At 51.8% G+C, this 23,344-nt stretch overlaps 1 protein-coding gene across 4 annotated transcripts; it reads right to left on the reverse strand.

Moving 5' to 3' along the window:
• Positions 1-6,674: 6,674 nt before the first annotated feature.
• On the reverse strand, positions 6,675-23,344 carry XNDC1N (XRCC1 N-terminal domain containing 1, N-terminal like). Of its 4 annotated transcripts, none has more exons than XM_073548452.1 (10): positions 23,259-23,344; positions 21,027-21,094; positions 20,361-20,499; positions 20,117-20,272; positions 10,470-10,624; positions 8,809-8,888; positions 8,225-8,424; positions 7,902-7,998; positions 7,300-7,418; positions 6,675-7,148 (listed from the first exon to the last, which is right to left on the reverse strand). In XM_073548452.1, exons 2-10 carry the CDS (start codon positions 21,069-21,071, stop codon positions 6,928-6,930), a joined length of 1,212 nt encoding a protein of 403 aa, XP_073404553.1. In that variant the 5' UTR covers positions 21,072-21,094; positions 23,259-23,344; the 3' UTR covers positions 6,675-6,927. The 4 variants fall into 4 exon arrangements, with proteins under 4 accessions (XP_073404553.1, XP_073404554.1, XP_073404555.1 ...); XM_073548453.1 differs by lacking the exon at positions 23,259-23,344 and adding an exon at positions 23,146-23,165; XM_073548454.1 differs by lacking the exon at positions 23,259-23,344 and adding an exon at positions 23,008-23,141 and having other exon boundaries at positions 8,809-8,885.

Genomic DNA, 23,344 nt, shown 5'->3' on the forward strand with positions numbered 1-23,344 from the left:
AGCTGGTGGACCACGGGATATCCTGTTACTGCACCCTGCCAGGTATTTATTTGCATTACCTATGCCATGCTCCCATTTAGGTGTGACTGATTATTTGATCTGCATTTGTATTTGATATGTGCCAGTCTTTTTATTACTGATGGATAATATGGCTGCCATAATATATACATCTATGTATAAATCACTTTTATGAGCATGTGGTTCTACCCGCCTGTTTGAGGATGCAGGTTTATGTGCACATTTTATTCCCCTCCCCTGCCTTTGTATTTGTTTCATTAATTATATGTCTATTAATGATCTTTTGATAGCTGTTAATTTAGTTGGACTTTACGACTGTGGCTTTCTTGATGTTTGGAATATTTTGTGCAGTTGGTTCAGATATTGTCTATATATGCAGTTTGGGAGCTATATGATTTAATGATAATTATAGTGTTCACCTATGTGGTGAAGAATTGTACCCATCTGTATATTATCGCTGTCACTATCCTTTTATTGTGATCCTGCTTTGAGCAGGGGGTTGGATCAGATGACCCAGGAGGTCCCTGTACTGTACAGCAGCGTTACTGAGAGCTGCGAGGACACCTACTGGCTGCACAGTCAACTGCACCTCAATTAGATGTATACAAAGATTAATACTATTATTACTAATGTTCATTTTCAGGATTTGTATTTGTTACTTTTAGAGTAATTGCTTTTTTTTATACTACTCATTTTTTTATTTGAAATATTTATTTAAAAAAAAAATGAATTCTGTATATTTTATTACATCATAATGCTATATGTCACTTTTATTTAATGATCAGATATTGCACTTTTATATATTAAAAAATATATATTTTTCCAAACTGTCATTCCCCCTAAATGTGTATATAAACCGCACACACCTGATGAAGGTTTCAGTCCGGAGCCAAAAACCGGATTGCGATTTTGTATCCTAAATAAAAAGTATTTTTTTTAGTTAGCGCATCGTCACCAACGTCACTGGCAGCACAACCTTTCTACTTTTATCACTCCCGGTTCCATTGTTGCACGGCACTGCGCCTCATTGCCAATATTCCAAGTGGTAAGTCTCCATTGAGCTTAATAGCTCCTCCAGCGCCACAATTTCTTATAGCAGGTCGATGTCTGGGAGACAGATTACTGAAAATAAGGTCTAAGTCCTGTTTCACACATCTGTTTTTTGGCATCCGCCATTCGCTTTTTGCATCCGTTTTTGTCTGAAAAAACGGATCCGTTTTCGTTGTACCGCAAACGGATGAAAACGGATCCTTTTTGACGGATCCGCGGTAACCGCTAACGGAAGTCTATGGGACCAAAAAACGGATCCTCCAAAAAAATGGCGGGTCCATTTTTTAACGGAAAACGACGGATTTGGACGGATTTTAAAAAACGGAAGTGTGATCCAGGCCTTAGAGTCTGGATAGAAATCATTGACCGGATGAAAAACCCAAAAGGTTTTAATCACCGACCATTTTGAATAGAATTAAGTCTTCTGGTTTCGCTGCTTTCCAGCTTGTTGTTAGGTCTGAGGATGAATTTTTGCCCGTTCCCGTCTTTGAGAGCTTCACCTTCTGGTCTTTTCCTTCCCACTGAGATTCACTGTCATGCCTACCTCCCGTTCCACAGCTCCCGCTCGCTTCTGCGGCCGCTGCTCTGGCCGTCTCTGCCGCAGCTCCCGCTGTCCCTGCTCCTGCGGCCGCTGCGCTAGCCGCAGCTCCTTCTGTCACAGCGCCGGCGGCTCCTGCAGTCTCCCGTGTCTCCGCGCCGCTCCCGGTTCTCTCGGCCCACCCCTACTGCAGGTGCCTGTCAATCAGCATCCTCGCTTCCTGTCCCCTGTCAGGTACGGGTACGCAGGCGCACATCAAGGCACGCCTCGCCCAAACTGAGTCGCCCTATCCCTTGGCCTCCATGATGCTGGGGCACCCTGACCCGGAAGTCCTGCAGCGTGCCCTATATCAGGCAGCCTCACCCCATGCTCTGAGCCTGACCATCAATTGTGGTTCACGCTTGATCTCAGGTCCACGGTCTCCTACATTTCCTCTGTCTCTGCGCTTTGTACCCTTCCTGGTCCTCCGCTTGTTCCCCACTTGTGACCTCCCTGTGTTCCCTTCTAGGTCCGGTCCGTTCCAGCTTGTGTTCGCCGGTTCCAGCGTCTCCCCCAGAGCCCGATCCTGCCTACTCCTTTGCTGTCTACCTCCGTTCGAAGTGCAGCAGTCTCCCCTGTGATCGTCTCCATCTCTCCTCAGCCCGCCAGTACGTTCCCCGCCTGTGTTTCCCTCCGGCTATTCCCAGGTATCAGCTTCCGCGGCGATAGCCTCCCCTGGGCCTGCCCCTAATGCTCCCTGTATAGGAGGTGGTACACCTGGCCAGCTCGCCCGAGGGAGGTTCGTCGTTGCGGTCCTGAGGGTTCAACTCCCGGAGCTCTCCAGTCTCACATTCACTATTGTGTGTAGCTTACAAAATAAATAAGCCTCTTCACCTTTCTCTTCTGTGATCCCATTCTTATTTACCACCGTTTCTGGAGAGTTGGAATCACTAAGCCGTAGGTCAGAGTGACAGAATGGAACGTGTATCAGTTAGGGCCAGGACCGCAGGGTATGAAGGATAAAAAGGCAGACAAGCAAAACAAAAATCACCGCAAGATACAGAGCCAGGAGTGTGGAAAAACACTGGAAATTATATGCAGTCAATCCAGTACTTGCAGCAAACAGATGGTTAATTGCTGAGTCGTATATCAGCAGACAAACGGTTGATTGCTAAACACGCAAAATTGGTCGCGTGCTTGGAGACAAGCTTACACTGCTGCAGCAGATTGGTCGCGTGAAGAGTTTGTTATCAGGTGTTTGCAGCAGAGTTGTAAGTGAACTAAAACATGTTTCACAGGTCTGAGAAAGGAAGGCAGAAAGTGAATTGAATGGAAGGCAGAAGTTTGCTAAAGAGGTAGACAGCTGAGTGAAGAGGACGATGGTGCAAAGTCCAGAAGTAGAAGTATAGCTGAATACAAAGCTTTCCAGATTCTCTGATAACACATAGCTGTCACTGTCTGCCTTAAAAGGCCTCTGGTGATGATGTCTGAGTTTCCAAAGCAACCCGGAGCAGACTTACATAAAGAAAACCGGTCCTAGGAGGAGGAACCAAAGCCTGGCACCTGAGCCAGGACAAGCGAGTAACACTAGTATGGGATCCAGTGCGAGACCAAGATTATAGGAACCAAAAAAGGTCCCCAAAGTTTTAGGATATAGGGTGTGCGCAAAGCTTCCAGATGAATCAGTAGAGGAATGTCCACAACTACGTACATGTAATAAAGACATTGTATCACAGGAACAATGCGCTTCAGAACACTAGGTGAGCGCAAACATAATATGTCTGGATCTGGCTCTCTGACCTTTATAAGAGGAGACCGTAACGTTGGGAAACGCGTCACTCGTAATGTACACCGATGTGGTCATGCTAAGGCCCGCCGTGATGCCTCGGGAGAGAAAACTCAGCGTCCTCGAATGAGTCTTGGAATTTGAAGAAAAGGATAAGAATCTGTCGGCAAAGATCCGGTTGTAGTCATGGACTACAATACAGGTTATCTATGTATGGCACAATGTATGGCTTGTCCAGCAGAGGCGGCTCCCGGGCTCGTCCAGCAGAGGCGACTCCCGGGCTCCAGCTGCCGATCTGTGGCCCCTTCTCCTAAAGACATCCATCTTCTGGCCTCAGTCACACATACGTGCTGCGGACGCTGACGATACAGGGTTCAGAGTAGGAGAAATACGAAGAACCATGTCTGGGAGAGATGATCGACAATCTACAGAGATTGGCCAAGAGAGCTCCGGGTGAGAATGCCAGGTCACCAGGGCCCCGAGAGGTGCCAGGAGGGGTCCAATAAAAAGCAGGGCCTCTCAGTCAGGTCCCAGCCATTGTTAAGGATACCAAGATTTGGTTCTCTGTACCCAGAAATACATCACATGCTGACTCCAGTGTTGTGTCTGTTTAATGCAGAGTCGCCCCCATAAAGTGAGCGGCCCTGCAGTGGGCTGGCGCCGGCCTGGGATTACAATCCCATCTTGAAGTTCTCACAGCCTTTCCATTATTTTTATCATCCACACATCTTCTAAAAGAAAAAAAAAAAATAGATCGAGACATCATCCCTAGATGCAGGAAATGCCTCACTCACTAGACCTTTGTAGGCCTTTAGACTCTGAGCTGTAGGTCTTGTGGTTTTATTTTTCTGAGCATTGTGCAGTATAACCTTTGCTAAAGAAAAATGAATAGTCACTGCATTCCACGCCCATGGGAGTGGAGAGCAGTGAATATTCATTCATCTTTAATAGCAAGCACAGTGTTAGCTGCAGGCTTCCTAAGTGTCCCCGCTACTTAAGGCAACGAATATTCACTGCTCTCCACTCCCATGGGCGTGGAATGCTGTGAATATTCCTTCCCTTTAGTATGGGGCACACGTGAACGCCCGGCAGCTGCAGGAAGCCTGCGGCTAACACTGTGCTCGCTATTAAAGACCAATGAATATTCACTGCTCCACACACACACACACACACACATAGTCCCAGCGTGGAGATTAGCGAATATTCCGGCAGCTGTCTTCGGCTTGTAAGAAGAGCATGACGTTCCTGAAATGTGCTGCTTACAGACACAAACCAGCTGCTGGCACTGGAGCAGGACACTGCGAGGGAGCAGAGGAAGGCAAGTAGGATGGTTAATGGGTTTTTTTGTTTTTCGGATGGGGGTGAGCACAGTGGCTCAGTGGTTAGCACTGCAGCGCTGGAGCCCTGGGTTCAAATCCCACCAAGGACAACATCTGCAAGGAGTTTGTATGTTCTCCCCGTGTTTGCGAGGGTTTCCTCCGGGCACTCCGGTTTCCTCCCACACTCCAAAGACATACTGATAGGGAAAATAGATTTTGAGCCCCGATGGGGACAGCGATGATAAGGTCTGTAAAGCGCTGTGGAATTAATGGCGCTATATAAAATAAAGATGGGGGATATTAAGTAGAGAATAAACCATATTTTTTCCTTCAATTTTTTTTCCTTATTTCCTCCTCTAAAATCTAGGTGCATCTTATGGTCCAAAAAATACGGTATTTCCTTCCATGTGACACGTTGTCTTCCACCTACAGAAACTGCACAAGTCACAAGTGAGCCCTGGCCCCTGTTCATATAAACTTCATCGTCCTTTTCCATGACTACAGCCGCCCTGGAGTTCACGAAATAAGTCCTGCGCCTAAAACCGCAGATCACATGCGACTGGCATCATGTGTGGTTGATACACAAGCGACTGCATCACAGAACTTCCCCATGGCTACTACACATGCAACCTATGTCAGTGCAACACAGGACTGCCCCGCAACCACTACACACGCGACCTACGGCAGTGCAACACAGGACTGCCCCACGATCACTACACACGTGACCTACAGCAGTGCAACACAGGACTGCCCCGCAATCACTACACACGCGACCTACGGCAGTGCAACACAGGACTGCCCCACGATCACTACACACGTGACCTACGGCAGTGCAACACAGGACTGCCCCACGATCACTACACACGTGACCTACGGCAGTGCAACACAGGACTGCCCCGCAATCACTACACACGCGACCTACGGCAGTGCAACACAGGACTGCCCCGCAATCACTACACACGCGACCTACGGCAGTGCAACACAGGACTGCCCCGCAATCACTACACACGCGACCTACGGCAGTGCAACACAGGACTGCCCCGCAATCACTACACACGCGACCTACGGCAGTGCAACACAGGACTGCCCCGCAATCACTACACACGCGACCTACGGCAGTGCAACACAGGACTGCCCCGCAATCACTACACACGCGACCTACGGCAGTGCAACACAGGACTGCCCCACGATCACTACACACGTGACCTATGGCAGTGAATCATAGGACTGCCCCGCAATCACTACACACGCGACCTACGGCAGTGCAACACAGGACTGCCCCGCAATCACTACACACGCGACCTACGGCAGTGCAACACAGGACTGCCCCGCGATCACTACACTCGTGACCTACGGCAGTGCAACACAGGACTGCCCCACGATCACTACACACAACCGCCCCGCAATCACTACACACACGACCTACGGCAGTGCAACACAGGACTGCCCTGCAATCACTACACACACGACCTACGGCAGTGAATCACAGGACTGCCCCGTGATCACTACACACGCGACCTACGGCAGTGAATCACAGGACTGCCCCACGATCAGTATACACGTGACCTACGGCAGTGATCACAGGACAGCCCGTGATCACTACACACGCAACCTACGGTAGTGAATCACAGGACTGCCCCGTGATCACTACACATGCGACCTACGGCAGTGAATCACAGGATCGCTCCGCGACCACTACACACGTGACCTACGGCAGTGAATCACAGGACTTCCCCGCGATCGGTATATACGCAACCTTCGGCAGTGAATCACAGGACTGCCCTGTGATCACTACACACGCGACCTATGGCAGTGAATCACAGGACTGCCCTGCGATCACTACACACGCGACCTACGGCAGTGAATCACAGGACAGCCCCGCGATCACTACACATGAGCTACTTTATGGGAGTCTTACTTTGCACTTACAATACTGATTAGAGCGGTCGCACAACGTGGAGTTAATATAGAACAGAACGATGGGTAACAAGGGAAGAAAGATTTATTTACATGATATAAATACTGCTTTGCATAAGTCCTAACACCCAAACAAACGTACAGAGCAGCTGCCCCCATTGTTTTGTGCATGTTCTGTCTGTAATCCCGGGAGGACATAGGAGAAGATATCGGGGGGGGGTGTAACGTCTATAGGCGGGAGCAGTCCCCGACAAGGAGCAGCGGCCACTGACGTGTGGAGTCCAGAGATCTGCGCACATGACGCATCGCGGGTGTCACCACTACTCTCCGCACCTGCTGGCGTGTCCTTCAATCTCATCCTCCTGGAAAGGGAAACCGCACAGCGGGCACTGAATATAGGGCTCGGACCGGTGCGGAGCGGCCAACAGCTGCAGGGAGTCATCCCAGTCATCATCAGAAGATGAGAGGTCGATGCAGTGTGATACCGAGGCTTCTCCACAGGAGGCAGCGTGGAGCAGGAGCTGAGCAGGGGGAAAGTGTCCTGAGAACAGATATATAATGTGTCATCAGACGTATAACCCGCTCTGTACTGAGGTGTATAGAGACGTAGACGTGGCCTGTAATAACCATATAATGGACCCCCCCCGTACAGGCGGCAGATGACTTGCACTCTTACTCTCTCTCGTCCTCACCTGCACAGATTGGACATGTGTTGGTGTCGGTCTCGGGGGAGCACAGCGCGGTGCTGGGCCTGTCTCGGTCTCTCCTTGGTGTTAGGTGTCTCTCGCTGGTACGAGTCTGCGCTCTCTTCCTTATAAAGGAGACATTAGAAGCTTGATAACAATGGTCATGGCTCCCTGTAAGCGGAGCAGCCCCCCGCCTCTTGCTGCAATGTGCCTGCGGTCAGCAGTGAGGACCCCCGGAGCCGGGCACAACGCAGCAAAACCCCTGGGGGGCTCCGACAGCACCAGCAGGCGCGAGACGGAGGCAGTGAAGGTGCCGGATCCTCCTGAGAGGGGGGCTTTCAACACTTAAGGTCCTAGCTGAGCATGTTCTCTCTCCACACTAATCAGCCCCTAATCGCCCGGACCCCCAACGATCCCGATATTCCCTGTCAGAACGGAGCTATGGCGGAAGGCATGAATTACGTCGTACGAGTGTAAACACCTACAGGTGACACCCAGAGAGTACAGGGGGGCCGGGGAGGTGACACGCTGTGGGTGGAGAGCCCCTTTAGGAGATAGTCACATTGGGGGTGTTAGAGTCCTAGCAGGGGACTCTGGAGACGTCCTACCTTCTTCGGGTCTCCTCCATTTTCAGTCGGCGATTAGGGGTCTCATGTTCCTTCTTTGAGGGGTGCAGTCTCGTCATGGGGGTCTCGGGACAAGATCCTGGGGGAGCAGTCAGAATATGGAGGGTTATGGAGAAGTAAATGACCGGGCAGACCCCCGTATAAAAGTCGGGAGGCAGAAGCTGTGATGGCGGTCACCGGACAGAAGTTTGCAAACTTATCTGAATTTATAGGGGCCATTCCCTTCTGATCTAATGTGCCAGACAGGCGTTCTGGGGGTCCCCACTGATCCCCCCGATGTCTGTCGTCCACAGACGGATACTTACCGGAGGACACCGGACTGTCCCCCTGCTGGCTGGCACTGTTTTCACAACATGGCAGGATGGGGGGGTTCGAAGCTGCTGTGATTGGTGGGCGACGTTTTCGGGATTTGGCTGCAGACAGCAGGAGCATGCGCGCGGAGCGGCTCATGGAGGCCAGGGGAGGGGAGGCCGCGCTCTGCAGCTTGTCTCGCAGTTTCTGACGCCTAGAGATAAAGACAAGACATGAGGGGGGGCAGAGCACCGAATCCCAGGAACCCCCCTGAAAGAACAGCTCACAGGTGGGCTGAGATTAAATCAGGATCCTCACATATGCAGAAATACACAGGGTCTTAATGCCATAATCAAGAAAGGCTGCAGGGTAAAGCACAGGGGACAGAGCTCAGACAGAAGGTGGAGTAAAAACCCATCCCCAGCAGAGGCAGCCACTAAACTGGAAGTAATGTGCCGGCTGTACAATCCTGTAGAAGAGCTGAAGTGTAAAGAATGGTGGCGAAACAGAGCACCAGAAGGGACGCTGCTGACTGCAATGCACCCACAGACCGTGAGATCTGAGGAGCGGGTGAAAAGGCGCCCAACGGGGTACATACCAGGCCTCTGGGTCCTGAGCGTCCAGCGTGGGCCGTTCTACGGAGTGCAGGGGTGAAACCGGACAGGAGCGGCCGCCCTGCTGGAGGCAGAGAGCAGTGATGGGTAACCGATGGCCTGGACCTCGACTAATGGCAGCGCTCCACTGCCAAGAGCTGAATAGAGAGCCGCTGCCGAACGGAAAGAGCCTCTCCCCCCCCCCCCCCCAACCCCGCATTGCGCAGCCTCTTCTCCACCCACCCCCGCATTGCGCAGCCTCTTCTCCACCCACCCCCGCATTGCGCAGCCTCTTCTCCCCCCCAACCCGGCATTGCGCAGCCTCTTCCCCCCCCCCCCCCAACCCGGCATTGCGCAGCCTCTTCTCCCCCAACCCCGCATTGCGCAGCCTCTTCTCCCCCTCAACCCCGCACTGCGCAGCCTCTTCTCCCCCCCCCAACCCCGCATTGCGCAGCCTCTTCTCCCCCCCCCAACCCCGCATTGCGCAGCCTCTTCTCCCCCCCCCAACCCCGCATTGCGCAGCCTCTTCTCCCCCCCCAACCCCGCATTGCGCAGCCTCTTCCCCCCCCCCCACTGCGCAGCCTCTTCCCCCCCCCCAACCCCGCATTGCGCAGCCTCTTCTCCCCCCCAACCCCGCATTGCGCAGCCTCTTCTCCCCCCCAACCCCGCAGCCTCTTCTCCCCCCCAACCCCGCATTGCGCAGCCTCTTCTCCCCCCAACCCCGCATTGCGCAGCCTCATCTCCCCCCCCCCAACCCCGCATTGCGCAGCCTCATCTCCCCCCCAACCCCGCATTGCGCAGCCTCTTCTCCCCCCCAACCCCGCATTGCGCAGCCTCTTCTCCCCCCCCACCCCGCATTGCGCAGCCTCTTCTCCCCCCCCCACCCCGCATTGCGCAGCCTCTTCTCCCCCCCCAACCCCGCATTGCGCAGCCTCTTCTCCCCCCCAACCCCGCATTGCGCAGCCTCTTCTCCCCCCCAACCCCGCATTGCGCAGCCTCTTCTCCCCCCCAACCCCGCATTGCGCAGCCTCTTCTCCCCCCCAACCCCGCATTGCGCAGCCTCTTCTCCCCCCCAACCCCGCATTGCGCAGCCTCTTCTCCCCCCCAACCCCGCATTGCGCAGCCTCTTCTCCCAACCCCGCATTGCGCAGCCTCATCTCCCCCCCAACCACGCATTGCGCAGCCTCATCTCCCCCCCAACCCCGCATTGCGCAGCCTCTTCTCCCCCCCAACCCCGCATTGCGCAGCCTCTTCTCCCCCCCAACCCCGCATTGCGCAGCCTCTTCTCCCCCCCAACCCCGCATTGCGCAGCCTCTTCTCCCTCCCCAACCCCGCATTGCGCAGCCTCTTCTCCCCCCCAACCACGCATTGCGCAGCCTCTTCTCCCCCCCAACCACGCATTGCGCAGCCTCTTCTCCCCCCCAACCACGCATTGCGCAGCCTCTTCTCCCCCCCAACCACGCATTGCGCAGCCTCTTCTCCCCCCCAACCCCGCATTGCGCAGCCTCTTTTCCCCCCCACCACCTCCCCTGCAGTGGATTCAGTCTCCTCCTATGTGTCAGTCCCTCTGAAAACAAAGGCATGCTGGGAGATGTAGTTCCATGATGTCATTAATGAGGGAAGTAGCCGGGTCGTCATTCCTACACCACATGGCCGCGCGACGTACCCCAGAGCCTGCGCGCTGCTCCTCGTCCTCCTCATCTGGGGCAGAGCGGACGCGGATGAACGACAGGCCGAACTGTTCCTGCTTGTTGAAGGGCTGCGTGCAGGTGACACGGACACGGTCCCACTTCTCCAGGGCGGCTCCTGTGAGGAAGTCTCCTGCCGAGGACGGAAATCACCAGATTGTACAGCGGAGGGGAAACTGGGGTACAGAAAAACCTACAGACCCCAGAGCAGCACACACTCGAGCCACATGCAGAGCTGCATCCACTGAAAATCACCCTACACTCCTGCCACATGCAGAGCTGCATCCACCGAAATCACCCTACACTCCAGCCACCTCCAGAGCTGCATCCACCGAAATCACCTTACACTCCAGCCACCTCCAGAGCTGCATCCACTGAAATCACCCTACACTCCAGCCACCTCCAGAGCTGCATCCACTGAAATCACCCTATACTCCAGCCACCTCCAGAGTTGCATCCACTGAAATCATACAAAAGCACAGAATAGATTCAGCTCACCCCTTTAGTTGCTGACAATGCAGCATTCTGAGCAAGGACACGTCACCGCCCGGACGTCTTGCATTGCTTCACAAGAGAGAAAAAGTCCAGCTCCAGGAATAAAATAAAAATTATTCTTTATTGATTCCAATAAAATGATGGTATGGCTGCAATACTCGTCATTGTGGTTTTACCCCGGCATGGGATAACCGCACAGAGAATTGCCCAGGAGGTGCTGAACGCGTTTCGAGTGCTGTGCGCTCTTAGGCCCTGTGCACACGGTGCAGATTCTGTGCAGTTCTGCAGCAGATTTGGCCCTGCAGAACTGCACGTGATGTACAGTACCATTTAAGGCAAACAAAAACCGCTGGGCACATGGTGCAGATTTTTCTGCGCAGATTTGGTGCAGAATAAAAGAAGCAGAATGTAACTTCTTTTGAGCAGTTTTGCTGCAGTTTTACAGCTGCTCCATTATAGAAATCTGCAGGTGAAATCCACAGGGGAAATCAGCACCGTGTGCACACAGCCTTAGACTCAGAATGACCTCGAGGACCTGGCTGAGCAGCAGATCAAGACCATACACAGGGGCGCACAATTATTGAAACATGCAAAGGAAGAAAAAAGAAATACAAGGAAAAAAACAGAAATGTGAGAAAATAAAAATAATACAATATATATGGCGTGAAAATACCATAATTTCAAAAGAGCAAATAAAAAAATAATTCTGTACATCCGATGAATAATAAAGCCTGAACTCTTTTCTTAAATTCATCCCCATAGGTGCTCGTGTATCTAGAAGGTGGATCCGCAATGCTGCTCTGTCCCGTGATGACTTTTCTGTCTCCCCCTGGAATCTTCCTGTGATTTGTTCTGTAGCTGAGACTTTAATGTAGGAAAGATCCCGGTTGTGAATGGACGCGGAACACTTTACACATTGGCTGTATTGCGGGTTGTGGGCTGCACGATATCATGTAGCTGCTCCCGGACCCTGGCCTCTAATCTGCGGATGGTCGCACCCCCAGATTTCAGGTTGCAGGGCGCACACCCCACAATACAAACAGTGAGATTGGAATTACTATTTAGGAATTTTTTGATGTTCTATTCCTTGTTGCTCGGGTTTTAGGTGAGACGGCGCAGGCTTTGCAGGGAGACTGACCACATCTGTGATGCCCATTACTGAGCACCTGTTTGTATGGTTTTTTATTCCTACTAAATCTCCTGGGAGACGGGGCATTCCCCCAGGTCTGGGCTCTTCTAGAAACAATCCTACCACCATTTGTTAATAGATTGTCCATAATATCATCATTACGAAGTAAATGTAAATTCTTATTATTTTACATAAGATATGGACTGTAGGTAAGAACCGGTGTCGGACGATCATTTTGTTGGTTTCCATCTTGGGAGGTGACATTGGATTTGCTGTTTCCCCCATTTTGGTTTTCACAGTATTAGCAGCTCCGCTTCTCGTCCGGTTTGGATCGCCGCGGTTATTCAGGTGGTTTCTTATAGAGCCGCGTTCACTGCTGGAAGAAGCCTCCTCGCTGCGATTCCTTTTTGCTCTGGTTACTTCGCCCGCGGGGATGGCGCTCATTGTACGGATGACGCGGCGGGCCTGCAGGATTGCATCGCCTGCACTTTCTTTCCCATAGGTGGAGTTTACCTCGTTGCCGGTTTTCCAATTAAACGAAGATCTAAAAAGCAAATTGTGGTTTTATAAAAAAAAAAAAAAAAAAAAATGTGTAAAACTCAAGTTAAACTGATTGACGTTGATGTCATCAGTAAAGAAGGGAATGAGACGAACATCTCCCTTCCATATTATTAACAGATGGTCTATGTATCGCATTCTACAGTGTTCACATCAACAATAAATACCTGTTCCCACCGCGCCATTACCAAATCAGCGGCAGAGGGGGAACATTGCGCCCCCATCCACACACCGCTGTTTTGCAAGTAACATTTTTCGTTAAACAGAAAATAATTGTGAGATAACCAATAATCCCGCCACAATGTGGTTTTGTAAGTCCGTACCATAAGGACTGTAGTTACCTAGATGAGAGCGTGCGGCTGAGACGGCAGGATTGTGAGGAATGCTTGTATAGAAGGACACAGCGTCACAGGTCAGCCAGGGCCAGCTCGACTCCCAGGTGACAAGATGAAAAATACCCAAAACCTCTTTAGTGTCCTACACAAGCCCTGGGATACGATGTACCGAGGGCTGAAGAGCAGAGTCTAGCCAGCGGCCCAAAGGCTCATGTCATGACCGATGCCACTACTGGGCACAGAGGGGGCGGAAAAACCGTCTTATGTATGTTTGGTAGTGCATGTAGAATTGGGATAACAGGTTTGTCAGTCCAAAGATCCTCAGACTGATTTTTCGTAAAAAATCCTTGTTTAACTCCTTCATCAATAATCGATTTACACCTGCTGAAAAAGACTCTTCAAATAACCAAGTTTACGAATGGGGCAGATGGGAGCGAGCAGCGTTTTCTCCCAAATCAACTTTAAAAAAAAACGCACTCGCACTTTTTCCAACGCTTCTCGCCAGAATCAAGATACATTGACTTCTTCTGATTTGGAGTCATCCGATACGTCGATGGAGCCGCCTGGTGAATTTTCTAGTGACAGTCGCACTAAAGTGAACAAGTCTCAATCACGTTATTATAAGAAATCGCGCGAGTCAACGCTGGTCCCAAAAATGGAAAGGAGGGGAGGCAGGAAACAACGGATACGCCAGCTAAAAAAAAAAAAAAAAAAAAAAAAAAATCGACTGAGGCGTTCTCACACACTGAATCACTAGAGGTTGTCACTTTCATAACGCTCCCCATCTCCATCGGAAGTAACATGGTTATCACGGGGTGTGAATTATCGGCCTACTAATTTACATCTGGACGTTTTTTCAACATTAAAAAGACATTAATACATTTATAAGAGATCTCACCATAGAGAGACATTTGTTTTCAATGTTTCGCAGGTCTCGTACACAATTTCCTTGGATAATCAATTTTTGGGAAAGAATTTTATGGAGCAAACCGGTCTATTATGTCCATCTGATACGGAGACTCCTAACGTGTCCTCCGATTCATTAACCTCTTATTTTCCTTTCACAGTTCTACCCGGTACAGGCCAGAACAAATGACGTGGAGACATTCCAGGAGTGTGCCGAGAAAGATATTAAAAAACTATTAAGTATCCCTAACGATTTACCTGAATTTAACCCTACATTTGCTGAAAGAGAAGCTTTAAACAATTTAAAATCCAATCCTGACATTATAATTAAGACGTCAGACAGGGGGCTCAGCAGTGACTCTGCGCCCATGTGATCACCTCCCAGCGGTGAATGATTCCTACAGACACAATCCCTGCTGCTTTACAAGGTGATCCCACCGTCCCCTTTTTCAGCAGGTGTAAATCGATTATTGATGAAGGCGTTAAACAAGGATTTTTTACGAAAAATCAGTCTGAGGATCTTTGGACTGACAAACCTGTTATCCCAAATCTACATGCACTACCAAACATACATAAGACGGTTTTTCCGCCCCCTCTGTGCCCAGTAGTGGCATCGGTCATGACATGAGCCTTTGGGCCGCTGGCTAGATTCTGCTCTTCAGCCCTCGGTACATCGTATCCCAGGGCTTGTGTAGGACACTAAAGAGGTTTTGGGTATTTTTCATCTTGTCACCTGGGAGTCGAGCTGGCCCTGGCTGACCTGTGACGCTGTGTCCTTCTATACAAGCATTCCTCACAATCCTGCCGTCTCAGCCGCACGCTCTCATCTAGGTAACTACAGTCCTTATGGTACGGACTTACAAAACCACATTGTGGCGGGATTATTGGTTATCTCACAATTATTTTCTGTTTAACGAAAAATGTTACTTGCAAAACAGCGGTGTGTGGATGGGGGCGCAATGTTCCCCCTCTGCCGCTGATTTGGTAATGGCGCGGTGGGAACAGGTATTTATTGTTGATGTGAACACTGTAGAATGCGATACATAGACCATCTGTTAATATGGAAGGGGGATGTTAGTCTCATTCCCTTCTTTACTGATGACATCAACATCAATCAGTTTAACTTGAGTTTTACACATTTTTTTTATGATAAAACCACAATTTGCTTTTTAGATCTTCGTTTAATTGGAAAACCGGCAACGAGGTAAACTCCACCTATGGGAAAGAAAGTGCAGGCGATGCAATCCTGCAGGCCCGCCGCGTCATCCGTACAATGAGCGCCATCCCCGCGGGCGAACTAACCAGAGCAAAAAGGAATCGCAGCGAGGAGGCTTCTTCCAGCAGTGAACGCGGCTCTATAAGAAACCACCTGAATAACCGCGGCGATCCAAACCGGACGAGAAGCGGAGCTGCTAATACTGTGAAAACCAAAATGGGGGAAACAGCAAATCCAATGTCACCTCCCAAGATGGAAACCAACAAAATGATCGTCCGACACCGGTTCTTACCTACAGTCCATATCTTATGTAAAATAATAAGAATTTACATTTACTTCGTAATGATGATATTATGGACAATTAACAAATGGTGGTAGGATTGTTTCTAGAAGAGCCCGGACCTGGGGGAATGCCCCGTCTCCCAGGAGATTTAGTAGGAATAAAAAACCATACAAACAGGTGCTCAGTAATGGGCGGTCACAGATGTGGTCAGTCTCCCTGCAAAGCCTGCGCCGTCTCACCTAAAACCCGAGCAACAAGGAATAGAACATCAAAAAATTCCTAAATAGTAATTCCAATCTGTCTGTATTGTGGGGTGTGCGCCCTGCAACCTGTAATATGGGGGTGCGACCATCCGCAGATTAGAGGCCAGGGTCCGGGAGCAGCTACATGATATCGTGCAGCCCACAACCCGCAATACAGCCAATGTGTAAAGTGTTCCGCGTCCATTCACAACCGGGATCTTTCCTACATTAAAGTCTCAGCTACAGAACAAATCACAGGAAGATTCCAGGGGGAGACAGAGAAAAGTCATCACGGGACAGAGCAGCATTGCGGATCCACCTTCTAGATACACGAGCACCTATGGGGATGAATTTAAGAAAAGTGTTCAGGCTTTATTATTCATCAGATGTGCAGAATTTTTTTATTTGCTCTTTTGAAATTATGGTATTTATTTTCACGCCATATATTGTATTATTTTGATTTTCTCACAGATCTGTTTTTTCCTTCTATTTCTTTTTTCTTCCTTTTCATGTTTCAATAATTAATTGTGCGCCCCTGTGTATGGTCTTGATCTGCTGCTCAGCCAGGTCCTCGAGGTCATTCTGAGTTTAAGGGTACCTCTACACCTAGCGACTCACCAGCGATCCCGACCAGCGATATGACTCGGTCAGGATCGCTGGTACATCGCTAGGTGGTCGCTAGTGAGCTGCCACACAGGAAGATCTCACCAGCAACATCGCTGGGGTCGGGGGTCGCTACTTACCTGTCACACGTGGCGATCCTGCGTCCTCCCGCCCGCGTCCACGCGTCACTCGTCGGCGCCACAGGAAGCCCAGCAGGAAGTGACCGACGAGGAATGATCCAGGAGATTCTCGCGCAATCAGCGATAACCAGCGGGGGAGCCGGTCGGAGGTATCACATGCAGCGATATCGCTAGCAATATCGCTATAACGTCACAAAATCGGTGACTTTACAGCGATATTGCTAGCGATATCGCAGTGTATAACGGGGGATTAAGAGTGCACAGCACTCGAAACGCGTTCAGCACCTCCTGGGCAATTCTCTGTGCGGTTATCCCATGCCAGGGTAAAACCGCAATGACGATTATTGCAGCCAAACCATCATTTCATTGGAATCAAAGAATAATTTTTATTTTATTCCTGGACTTTTTCTCTTTTGTGAAGCAATTAACTAAAATCACACTATACTCCAGCCACCTCCAGAGCTGCATCCACTGAAATCACGCTACACGCTAGCCACCTCCAGAGCTGCATCCACTGAAATCACCCTACACTCCAGCCACCTCCAGAGCTGCATTCACTGAAATCACCCTATACTCCAGTCACCTCCAGAGCTGCATTCCGTAAAGTCCCATATTAGGCTACGCTCACACGTAGCGGAACGCTCGCGGAAGTTACCGCAAGAATTCCGGATTCCATTCCGCAGGAAAATCGTATTTTAAATTCCCGCGGAAAAACTAATTAGAATGGAGAGTCCTCAGTGGTTGATACCTTTTAATGGATAACTGAAAAGATGGTAACACATTGCAGCTTTCGAGACTCCTCCGGTCTCCTCATCAGGCATATAGACTAATACAAAATCTGAAGAGTCACATATTTATGCACAACACAGCACAGAAAAAACTAGCAGAATGCTAGCGTTTTCCAAGCGATCTGGAGCATCGCTTGGAGAACGGATTGACAGGTTGGTCACACTCGTCACACATAGTGTTTGACGAGTGTGACCAACTTTTTACTATTGAGGTTGCCTATGGAGCATCAGTAGTAAAAGATAGAATGTAAAAAATAATTAAAAGAAATAAAAAATATTATTATTCTCACCTTCCGGCGTCCCATGCAGCCTTCCCGCCTCTCTCCACGCTCCCGGTCCCAGTAATCCTTTGCGAGAATGACCGTGAGACGCCGTGCTCCCGCGCGATCTCGACATCGTCGCAGTCATTCTCGCAAAGGACTACTGGGACCGGGAGCGTGGAGAGAGGCGGGAAGGCTGCATGGGACGCTGGAAGGTGAGAATAACAATATTTTTTATTTTAATTCTATTTTTTTACAGGGATATGGTGCCCAAAGCCCAGAGGACAGTCTCCTCTCCTCCGGACCATGGGTACCATCCGCAAATGTTCTGCTTACTTTTCGCATGGTGGGCACAGCCACATGCGGGAAGTAAGCAGAACAATGCATTCCTATGTGGGCGGAATCGCCGCGATTCTGCTAAATTAATGAGCATGCTGCGGTTTTTACCACGAAGCGATTCCGCCGCGCTAAAAACCGCAGCATTAGCACAGCATTGCGGAATCCTATAGGAATGCATGGGATACTTATTTTTCGCGGCAAAATCACCGCGAAAACACAACGACGTGTGAACACAGCCTTATACTCCACTCACATTCAGCTAAATTGACATACAGTGGCATGTAAAAGTGTGTGCACCCCTGATCAAAACTACTGTTCTTGTGAACAGATAAGCAGGTTGAAGATGAAATGATCTAAAAGGCCTAAAGTTACAGATGACAATTTGTATTTTAGGCAAAACAATAAATGTTTACCGTATTGTTATATTTTACATTTTAAAAATTTCAAAAAGGAAAACCGGTCCGATGCAAAAGTTTGAGCACCCTGCATGGTTAGTACCTAGATATAACACTAATAGAAACCAGTATATAATAAATGGTCCCAAAAATTGGTGCTTGCTGAATAAAAGTGTATCTTCATTGTGAAGACAATTAAAAACATGATAACAAGAAAGGTGTTAGATCAAAAAAGATAGAGCGGGACTACAAAGCCCAGGGGTACCCTACAATAAGAACCCACTGAGGTGCTCCAGCCCCAAATAGTAGAATCAAAGGTAATCACAAAAGGTGCAAAGATAATACTTGTAATACACAATGTAAAAAACGTGTGAAACCGCCAATAACAGCAGCAAATAACAGTCCTAGGACAATGGACCCCTCTATGATCATAATACTGCTGAGAATGCAGGTATATGAAGTATATAGAGGCAAGATGTCCCCACAATACCGCAGCGAGCCGCTATTTGACAAAAAATGCGCAGCTCCTAACAACTTGGGAACAAACTAAATGACTGACAGGGCATTACATACCTAGTATAGGGCTGGTGGAGATCCCTGGGCATCCTCCTCCTTGCTTCTCCCTCGGCTCCTGCGCAGGCGTACCGATCTACCCTGCTAAGGTCAGAGACCCAGCGCCTGCGCACTGCAGTACTTTACTCTGCCCTTAACAGGGTAGATCAGTACGCCTGCGCAGGAGCCCTGACACAAAAGCAAGGACGATGACGACATCGTATGAAGATGGGAGGCACCGGACCCAGACCTGCGACGCCCATCGGATCGGACCGCCCCTGGGTGAGTATAATAAAACTTGTTTTTCTTATCTGTCGGATCAGGGCTTATCTACAGCATTACAGAATACTGTAGATAAGCCCTGAAAGGCAGTGGCCGCAGCTTATAGCTGAAAATCGAGGTGACAGGTTCCCTTTAATGGTTGGGAAGATGTCAACTTCCTGAAATTCTGTGCCCTTTTTACTACTTTACCCTCATCGGTCCACAGGACTTGTTTCCAGAACGCATCAGGCTTGTTTAGATGTTCTTTTCCATGCTTCTGATGTTGAATTTTATGGTGAGGACGCAGGAGAGGTTCTCTTCTGATGAGTCCTCTGTGAATGCCATCTCTGAACAGAAGAACAAGGTACCACAGCTCCAGAGTCTGCCAAGTCTTTCTGAAGGTCTTTTGCAGCCAAGCAGGGTTCTGATTTACCTTACTAGCAATCCTGTGAGCAGCTGTCACTGAAATTTTGCTTGGTCTTCCAGACCTTATCTTGATCTCCACTGTTCCTGGTAACTGCCATTTCTAAATTACATTTCAAACTGAGGAAAGGGCAACTTGAAAACACTTTGCTCTCTTTCTTATAGCCTTCTCCTGCGTTGTGAGCCTCCATCATTTTCGGAGTGCTCAGCAGCTTAGATGAACCCATGGCTGCTGTTTTTGGCACAAGGTTAGAGGAGTCTTGGTGTTTACAAAGCTGGGAAATCGGCATTACCGGTCTTTTCCTAACGATGGCAGTGAACAGGCCATAACCGTAACAAAGATAATTAAGGTGAGAAACCTTGGTAAACGTTACGTATCTGAGCACACAAATCTCCAAGGGTGCCCAAACTTTTACAACGGCCCATTGTCTAGTTCTGTAATTTGGAAAAATGTAAAAGATGAATATATTTTTACTTAAAATACAAACAATGTGTCATCTGTAACTTTAGTACTTTTACAGATCATTCCATCTTCAACTTGCTTAACTGTTCACAATAACAGTAATTTTGACAAGGGGTGCCTAAACTTTTACATGGCACTATATTCCAGTCGCACCAAAAGCACAATAAATAAAAAAAATACATTTTCTGCACCAGTCACATCTACAGCTGCTTTCATTAGTTTCCTTTAAGACTTTACCCTCCTTGAACATCCGGACCCCTATGTGGTTCTTCATCACCCTGGCGTCTTCCGGTGGCATCAGCGTGGTCGTGGGGAGGAGAGTGGTGAACCCCTTATCCAGAGCCCAGATGGAACGTCCCACGTCGATCTGTAGGAAGGCTGAACCACTGTTTCCTGTTCACGGGGAAGAACACAACACATGAGGGTAGAGACACCCAGTAACACAGACAGGCTGGAACAAGATCTACTCCAACTGCGGTACCTATATCAATGTAGCCGATGTGACAGGCTCGGTCCAACTGCAACTCCACCCTGAGCTGCCGACTGCGGTCCCGGGGACAGCTGAGCCACGGCTGGGTGAGGTTGTCAATCAGGAGATTCTCCACCGGATGTTTGGGGTCCTGGAACAAGCGGCAAAGAAAAGAGTGAAACCTGCGCGTCGAGAATCCTGCAAATAGCAAAACAGAACATCGAGCCCACGTGAAGCGCGAAAGTGGGATCATAAACACATAAGAAATGCTCTCACAGCAAGCAGTAAAGCGAGCGGGTCCTGTCAATCAGCCTGCAGTGTATGTGCTGCCATCTAGTGGCCAAAAGAAAACGTAAATATGGGGGGGGGGGGGGGGGGGTTTGCCCACTTAAAAACACACAAAAAACAAAAAAATGAAGTAACAAGTGAGTTGTCTGAGCCCGAGATACTGAGGTTTAGCCCTAAAAATAAAAAGACTGTAGTTTAAACAAATTATGACACGTTGGGCGCGGCCTCAGGAGCTGCAGCCGCAGAGGTCAGCAGTGCTATACTGCCAGCATCCGCCTGGACCATTGCCTATAATCTCCGCGGGTGGAGGCAGCGAGCCTTGTTGTGCTCACTGTCACTGCCCGCAGGCCAATTCCGGGACAGCGGCCCATGCCGGGGCAGTAGGCCCACCTGCGAGCTGAAGGACACGATGTGACGGATTGTGACCGGCGCCATTCTGGGACGGCGGCTCCTGGACTCTGCAATAAAAGGGAAAAAATCAATGAGGCCGGAAATCACAACCAGAGGCGACAGCGGAGAGATGAATCCAGCGAGCAACAAGTCAGGTGTGAACACGGCACCAACAGCAGAGAGAAGAAACATCTGCAGCCGGGAGACGAGAGAAAGAAAGCGGAGAGCTCCGAGGCCGACGGCGACCGAGCGCCGGACGCCCCCGGAGTCTCAGAGGCCGACGGCGACCGAGCGCCGGACGCCCCCGGAGTCTCAGAGGCCGACGGCGACCGAGCGCCGGACGCCCCCGGAGTCTCAGAGGCCGACGGCGACCGAGCGCCGGACGCCCCCGGAGTCTCAGAGGCCGACGGCGACCGAGCGCCGGACGCCCCCGGAGTCTCAGAGGCCGACGGCGACCGAGCGCCGGACGCCCCCGGAGTCTCAGAGGCCGACGGCGACCGAGCGCCGGACGCCCCCGGAGTCTCAGAGGCCGACGGCGACCGAGCGCCGGACGCCCCCGGAGTCTCAGAGGCCGACGGCGACCGAGCGCCGGACGCCCCCGGAGTCTCAGAGGCCGACGGCGACCGAGCGCCGGACGCCCCCGGAGTCTCAGAGGCCGACGGCGACCGAGCGCCGGACGCCCCCGGAGTCTCAGAGGCCGACGGCGACCGAGCGCCGGACGCCCCCGGAGTCTCAGAGGCCGACGGCGACCGAGCGCCGGACGCCCCCGGAGTCTCAGAGGCCGACGGCGACCGAGCGCCGGACGCCCCCGGAGTCTCAGAGGCCGACGGCGACCGAGCGCCGGACGCCCCCGGAGTCTCAGAGGCCGACGGCGACCGAGCGCCGGACGCCCCCGGAGTCTCAGAGGCCGACGGCGACCGAGCGCCGGACGCCCCCGGAGTCTCAGAGGCCGACGGCGACCGAGCGCCGGACGCCCCCGGAGTCTCAGAGGCCGACGGCGACCGAGCGCCGGACGCCCCCGAAGTCTCAGAGGCCGACGGCGACCGAGCGCCGGACGCCCCCGAAGTCTCAGAGGCCGACGGCGACCGAGCGCCGGACGCCCCCGGAGTCTCAGAGGCCGACGGCGACCGAGCGCCGGACGCCCCCGAAGTCTCAGAGGCCGACGGCGACCGAGCGCCGGACGCCCCCGGAGTCTCAGAGGCCGACGGCGACCGAGCGCCGGACGCCCCCGGAGTCTCAGAGGCCGACGGCGACCGAGCGCCGGACGCCCCCGGAGTCTCAGAGGCCGACGGCGACCGAGCGCCGGACCCCCCCGGAGTCTCAGAGGCCGACGGCGACCGAGCGCCGGACGCCCCCGGAGTCTCAGAGGCCGACGGCGACCGAGCGCCGGACGCCCCCGGAGTCTCAGAGGCCGACGGCGACCGAGCGCCGGACGCCCCCGGAGTCTCAGAGGCCGACGGCGACCGAGCGCCGGACGCCCCCGGAGTCTCAGAGGCCGACGGCGACCGAGCGCCGGACGCCCCCGGAGTCTCAGAGGCCGACGGCGACCGAGCGCCGGACGCCCCCGAAGTCTCAGAGGCCGACGGCGACCGAGCGCCGGACGCCCCCGAAGTCTCAGAGGCCGACGGCGACCGAGCGCCGGACGCCCCCGAAGTCTCAGAGGCCGACGGCGACCGAGCGCCGGACGCCCCCGGAGTCTCAGAGGCCGACGGCGACCGAGCGCCGGACCCCCCGGAGTCTCAGAGGCCGACGGCGACCGAGCGCCGGACCCCCCGGAGTCTCAGAGGCCGACGGCGACCGAGCACCGGACCCCCCGGAGTCTCAGAGGCCGACTAGTGAGAGTGATCAATGTGTGGAAGCGGCGACCACGAGAGGTGGTGAGTTCTCCTTCAATGGAAGTCTTCACCCAGAGGCTGGACAGACATCTGACTGGGATTGTTTAGTGACCCCTGCACGGGGCGGGGTCGCGTCTATTTCTGACCTTCTAGGACTCTGGTACTTCGCACTTGATCCGGAGTCCGCGCCTCTACACTGAGGACAAGTCTGAAATCCCCGCGCTCAACCCACAGCCACGCCCCCGACGTCACTCACAACTGACCACGCTCCCGACATCACTTACACCTCACCACGACACCTCCGACGTCACTTACAAGCGCCATGCCCTGACGTCACTGCTCATGCGCCGCACCCACTGACGTCACTCATCCCATTCCACGCCTCAACGTCACTCACCGTCTCCTGACTCGGCGTCATATGCAGAACACAATCCGGCCGATTGTACAGTGAATTAGTCTGCAGCAAAATACCGCACAGAAAAC

The sequence above is a fragment of the Dendrobates tinctorius genome, unplaced genomic scaffold (assembly GCF_039654945.1).
Source record: "Dendrobates tinctorius isolate UK_male_01 unplaced genomic scaffold, ASM3965494v1 ptg000157l, whole genome shotgun sequence".
NCBI lineage: Eukaryota > Metazoa > Chordata > Amphibia > Anura > Dendrobatidae > Dendrobates > Dendrobates tinctorius.

Excerpts from the sequence above, each read along its gene's own strand:
- XNDC1N (XM_073548452.1), bottom strand. The coding sequence starts at position 21,071 with ATGGCGCCGGTCACAATCCGTCACATCGTGTCCTTCAGCTCGCAG. Across the intron at positions 10,625-20,116 it reads GGTCCGGATGTTCAAGGAGG|GAGACTTCCTCACAGGAGCC; the intron begins GTAAAGTCTTAA and ends CGTCCTCGGCAG. Across the intron at positions 7,149-7,299 it reads CACATGTCCAATCTGTGCAG|GACACTTTCCCCCTGCTCAG; the intron begins GTGAGGACGAGA and ends ATCTGTTCTCAG.